The 5,430-nt window shown below is 37.7% G+C and overlaps 1 protein-coding gene across 8 annotated transcripts in view; it reads left to right on the top strand.

Moving 5' to 3' along the window:
- LOC106870225 (uncharacterized) overlaps window positions 1-5,430 on the top strand; it is a 19,353-nt gene that overhangs the window by 6,091 nt on the left and 7,832 nt on the right. The window contains exons 1-2 of one of the 8 annotated variants that reach the window (XM_052967200.1): window positions 2,733-2,880; window positions 4,331-4,494. The exons of 3 other annotated variants lie outside the window; for them this stretch is intronic. Coding sequence is in view for 2 of the 5 variants with exons in the window: in XM_014916240.2 (XP_014771726.2) it covers window positions 3,100-3,253 (154 nt within the window). In the remaining 3 variants the exon portion in view is untranslated. 4 more of the 8 variants (XM_052967199.1, XM_052967197.1, XM_052967194.1 and 1 more) reach the window with 4 other exon arrangements.

Here is a 5,430-nt window from a genome sequence, read left to right as displayed (position 1 = left end):
ATATATGCATGTATACACACATATATGTATATACTTTCATCTACATGTGTATATAGATGCATATCAGGGTACAGGACGTTAGAACAATGAACTACAGACAACGGAACGAACACATAGGAAAACAGAAAGCCACTTGGAATTATTCATCAGCTGCCTCTATTCTAACTCAACGTTTCGAAGATAAGGCAGGACGTACTCTAGAATAGTCTCTTCCTGAGTAGTGGATCAACCAACTAAATAGAGGATTCCAAGGTGGCAAACGTAAACCAAGACAGGAAAAATTGGACATGCATATATAGGTATACAACATCACGTAAACAACATGAAATACGAAGGCAAACTTGGGTATGTGAACAACAAGAGAGACAAATGGAAAACAAGACAAGTGACATAAAGAATGACTCTTAATCAGTTGTTGGCTGTTAATCCACTCTACATTTTGAGCCATTAACACCAATATGAGGCTTCGAAAAACAGCTGCTTCCGCGAACCAAAATAAAATTTGGGATTGGCGGAGGGTCAAAGATGGTAACAAAAACAGGACAGTGGAGACATACAACAAACCAAACGAAAACAAACATGGAGGGCCGTTAGGTCAGACAATATTTTTCCGAGAAAATGAAACTACTAAATATCTGTCTGTCTGCATTAATAATATATAGGCCATCCTTCATTTTAACACACATACACACCAACAACCATATGTATATATATACAAATGTAAATATATAGTTAACGTATCATGTGATTACACTTTTACTTGTTTGGCATTTGACTGTGGCCATGCTGGAGCACTGCCTTTAGTTGAACAAATTGACCCCAAGACTTATCTTTGTAAGCTTAGTACTTATTCTATTGGGTTCTTTTGCTAAACTGCTATTTACGGGAACGTAAACACACCAACATTGGTCGTCAAGTGATGGTGGGGAGACAAACACAGACACACAAATACATATATATATATATGTACGATGGGCTTCTTTCAGTTTCTGTCGACTTCAACTACTCACAAGGCTTTGGTCGGCTTGAGGCTCTAGTAGAAAACACTTGCCCAAGGTACCTCACAGTGGGACTGAACCCTGAACCATGTGGTTGGAAAGCAAGCTTTTTACCACACAGCCACTCCTGCACCTTATTATTTATGTGGTCTGATCAATGAGTATCCGGACTGTTGCTATTATAATGAAACTGAAGCATGCTTGGCAGAGATTGACCTTGAATTCTGCTGTGCATGTGCACTAAGTTTTTAATGTCCTAGCTCACTTTCGCTGTTTACAGCAGTGCTTGGAAGGAAGGTGTGTAGCATGTGATCATCATATTCACCATTACAGGGAAAGTTGAGCAGAGAATCTGCTTCAAATTTTGTCAAAAGCTTGGCGATACCTGTTCAGAGGCCTACGGAAAGTTTTCAAAAAGTTTTCATCGTTCTTGACACAAGATCTTGTGAAACTGAAACCCAAGTGTCTTTTTGATTAGCTGAAAGCAGTTTTTTTGCACAAACTTGCGTCTCATAACCAAATCTTCAGTGGTAATGGACTGAACTGAACCGTAACTAATCTGCACATCCTCTGATAACTCATGGGTAGTAGTTTACCGTATTACTTTGGGTTTCACGTCCGTAAAGCGCTTTGCTTTACGGTGTGTCATCAGATCCCCAACCTGTTGGCTTATGGCCTCTCTCGAAAATGTAGGAGGAAAAGACCTTGTTATTTAATGTCAACAGCACATATATATTCTTGTCCCCACCTTCCCCTAATTCCCTGCCCTTTTCCTTCTCCATGGGTTGAACTGCATACCCGTTCAACCCATTTGAAATAGTAATCAAATCTCCATTATACCTTACCGTTGCTTTTTAAAGAATACGAATAATATCAGAAACTAAAATATAAATCCAAGAATTGTCAAAACCTGCTGGAAATAATTCATTTATAAGGACGTCACATCATTGTTGTTTTAGTCTGAGTAGACTGTGTCTGTCTTCTATTATAATTTTCATTTACATCTGAGATGCATCTTAACTGATACTTTATTTTATCAGCTGAGGAATGTTGACTTAAACAGGATTTAAACTTATAACCTGAAAAGATTTGTCATCGAAGACGTTTGAGCTGTGATCATCCCGCCTTTTCTCAGTCATAGTGTGCAAAATATTGCATATTCAAATGTCTTGTCTCGTTTTACTTTGCATATTCAAATGTCTTGTCTCGTTTTACTTTGGTAGCAAAAGTCATATCGAACATTTTGATGACGAATGTAATTTTATCTTCTTACGTCAATGTATTCTCGATATTTTGTGCAGGCATAGCTCTGAGGATAAGAATTTCACTTAGCAATGATTATGTGGTTTTGGGTTCAACCCCATTTTGCAGGTCTTTGAACTTGTGTATTTTACTGTGGCGATATCTGGGCGACCTCATTGATTAAACGTGTCGCTTTCACTTTATCAAACTTTATCAGTTTCGTGGACACTGGATACTTTTTAGGCTGCGCTGAGGCCGGCTTGTTCAGTGTAATTGAGGATTATTTCTGTTGCCCATTTTTTTGTTATTGATTAGGCAAAAGATTGCCATTGATAATTTAAAAGAAAAATTGAACTGTATATTTTAATTTATAAAAAGTTACTTCCTTTGTCACTCGCCATCAGAAATAGAATGAACCTGTGAGTGGTTGGTAACTAACGATGTTATTGTTTACTACAACACAACTATCTTTAAGGTTCGTGAACCACGTTGTCATGTGTCACGATGTTTGTAAACAAACAAGCCGTCTGTCATGAATCGAAATAGCCAATATCTGGCATACCTACACAATTGTGCCCAATGCATACTCGTGTAGACACCAATTATATCGGAATCTGTGGTGGAAAAGCTTTCGGATGAGGTGGGAGGAGTTTCAGATAATTCGCACAACTTTCCTCGTGACTTTCATAAATAAGGGTATTTTTTAATGAACTTTTCTACAAATGCCTTTCAGATAGTTTACATTACCATAACAATACCACATGCTTCAAATGACTTCTTTGCTGACAGTTACGAAAGAATACCTACATTACGTTTATATCAGAATTTAATGTGAAGAAAAAAATTGGTTTGTGTCAGTATGTGTGTGTGCACACCTACCGATTTTGTTAATTGTAAACTGAAATGCTATCTGAAAGGTATTTGTAGAAAATTTAATTTAAAATATCTATTTTCTGAAACGTTTATGTATTTGTTTTGCAAGATTCCTAATGTGAAATCGTTTATTGAAACAGGTAAAAATTTACTTTGAAACATTGTTATATTTCGGGATGGTCGTTTTTTTTCTTGCCAAATAAACACACACACCATATATTAATTCATTTAAAATATAAGGACTTTAGAAAATATATACTAAAGCCTGAGAGTCTTGAGAAATGTTATCCATATACACAAATATGATGGGTTAAAGTGAATGTTAATCAGATTTTTATCATCATTATTATCGTTTTAACGTCCACTTTTTCATTCTTGCATGGAACAAACATAATTCATTGAGGCAGGTTTTCTATGACTGGATACCCTAACTATTACTGACCCTCATCTGTTTCCAAACAAGGTGATATTTCCCCAAGGTCAGACATGTTTTCACAGAAGATTGGAACCAAATAACAGTGCTTGTATGGACGTGGTGCTTATTTACAAATATTGCATGATGTCAAAAGAAGGGTGGGGGGATGCACATACACACACGATGGGCTTCTTTCAGTTTCTGTCTATTTAAACCATCACAAGATTTTGATCAGTGTAGGGCTATAGTAGAAGACACTTGCTCAAGATGCCACACAGTAAGACTGAACCCAAAACCATGTGATTTGGAAGTGAACTTTATAGCCACAAGCCCAGTAGGTGTAAAAAAATGAAAATTTTTATTCATCCTATCATATTATGAGGTTTTTGTTGTTTAATCCAAGACTGTGACTATCTTGCGATTATTGAATATCATTCTTCAATCTGTCCTACCCCTTTATAGACTGTAGGATGTCATTTAAGACAGGGGTTTTCAAACTTTTTGACTTGCGGACCCCTTTATATTTCAGGCTTTACCTTAGGACCCCCTTATAAACGCTTATGAAATTTATACATATTTGCTTAAAATAACATATTTTTACATTTATTTATTTAACAGTATTTAACAAATAGGTTTATTGTCAATTAAAAGATTTTGATTAAAAAACATATATAAAATCAAATTGCCCATAAAAAGTATTTGCTGTCTACGGACCCCTGTCTTATCCTTGCAGACCCCCTGTGGTCCACGGACCACAGTTTGAAAACCCCTGATTTAAGAGATATTGTACTGTTATATTTAGCAGGTTGTTGTTTACCTCCAAATCAACTTTGAAAGAGCTCTGTACTTTGAAGTGATAGGCCAACACTTTTCTACTTGGCTAGTTTGCCTGTACATTATGTAATAACATAGAAAAAGAAATATCCTTGAAATGGTCCGGTTTTAAGTTTTATAAAAGATAATATTGTAAGTATATCCTCTCTCTCTCATAGAGCTTCATGTGGTATCAATCTATTTATAGAACCAACTAACTGACCACTGTCTCCCTAAGTAACTCATATAGCATACTACCTTCCACACCAGCCATTTTTGTCTTGGCCTTCCTCCCTCACTGTTCACGCTTTCCTTTCTACACCTTTCAATCTATATGTGTGTGTGTGTATTACATACATGCACGCGCACACACACATACAAGGAGGTGCTGACGAGTTCCTGGCTTTAAAGGTATTGTGAAAGGCCTGGTTGAAGCCCCAACCTTCCAAGTTCTTTTTTTTTTTTACAGGGCTTAGAAAAACTGAAGGATTGCCACAATTAGTGTGTGAATTTTAGTGGGGAATATGTTAAATAAAATCATAATTAACTGATCCTCCTGTATTTTCTTTTACCCAAAGCCAGGAACTTTTCAGGACCCCCTCGTGTGTGTGAACCTAAGAAGCGTCAATTGTGGTGTGCAAGAGTGACGATTGCGTTGGTATGGTCATGTGGCGAGAATGGACAAGGATAGCTGTGTGAAAAAGTGCCACACCCTAGCAGTGGAGGGAACCTGTGGAAGAGGTAGGCCCAGGAAGACCTGGGATGAGGTGGTGAGGCACGACCTTCGAACATTGGGCCTCACTGAGGAGATGACTTCTGATCAAGACCTTTGGAAATATGCTGTGCGTGAGAAGACCCGGCAAGCCAAGTGAGATCTAAATCCAAGGCCTCTGCCAGGGGTGTAGCCATCCCACTTATACGTACCTTTCCTTCATTGGACACTAAACTCCGCTTGCAAAGACCTGTTGAGGCAAGTGAAATCGAAATCGAACTAAATTCGATGACTGGCACCCATGCCAACATTGTCTCCTTCATTGGATACGAAACTCAGCTTGCGAAGACCTATTGGGGCAAGCGAAATAGTGATGG

This window comes from Octopus bimaculoides, chromosome 4, assembly GCF_001194135.2.
Source record: "Octopus bimaculoides isolate UCB-OBI-ISO-001 chromosome 4, ASM119413v2, whole genome shotgun sequence".
Taxonomy (NCBI): Eukaryota; Metazoa; Mollusca; class Cephalopoda; order Octopoda; family Octopodidae; genus Octopus; species Octopus bimaculoides.
The sequence above is the reverse complement of the archived record's forward strand: the minus strand, read 5'-3'. Positions and strand labels throughout refer to the sequence as shown.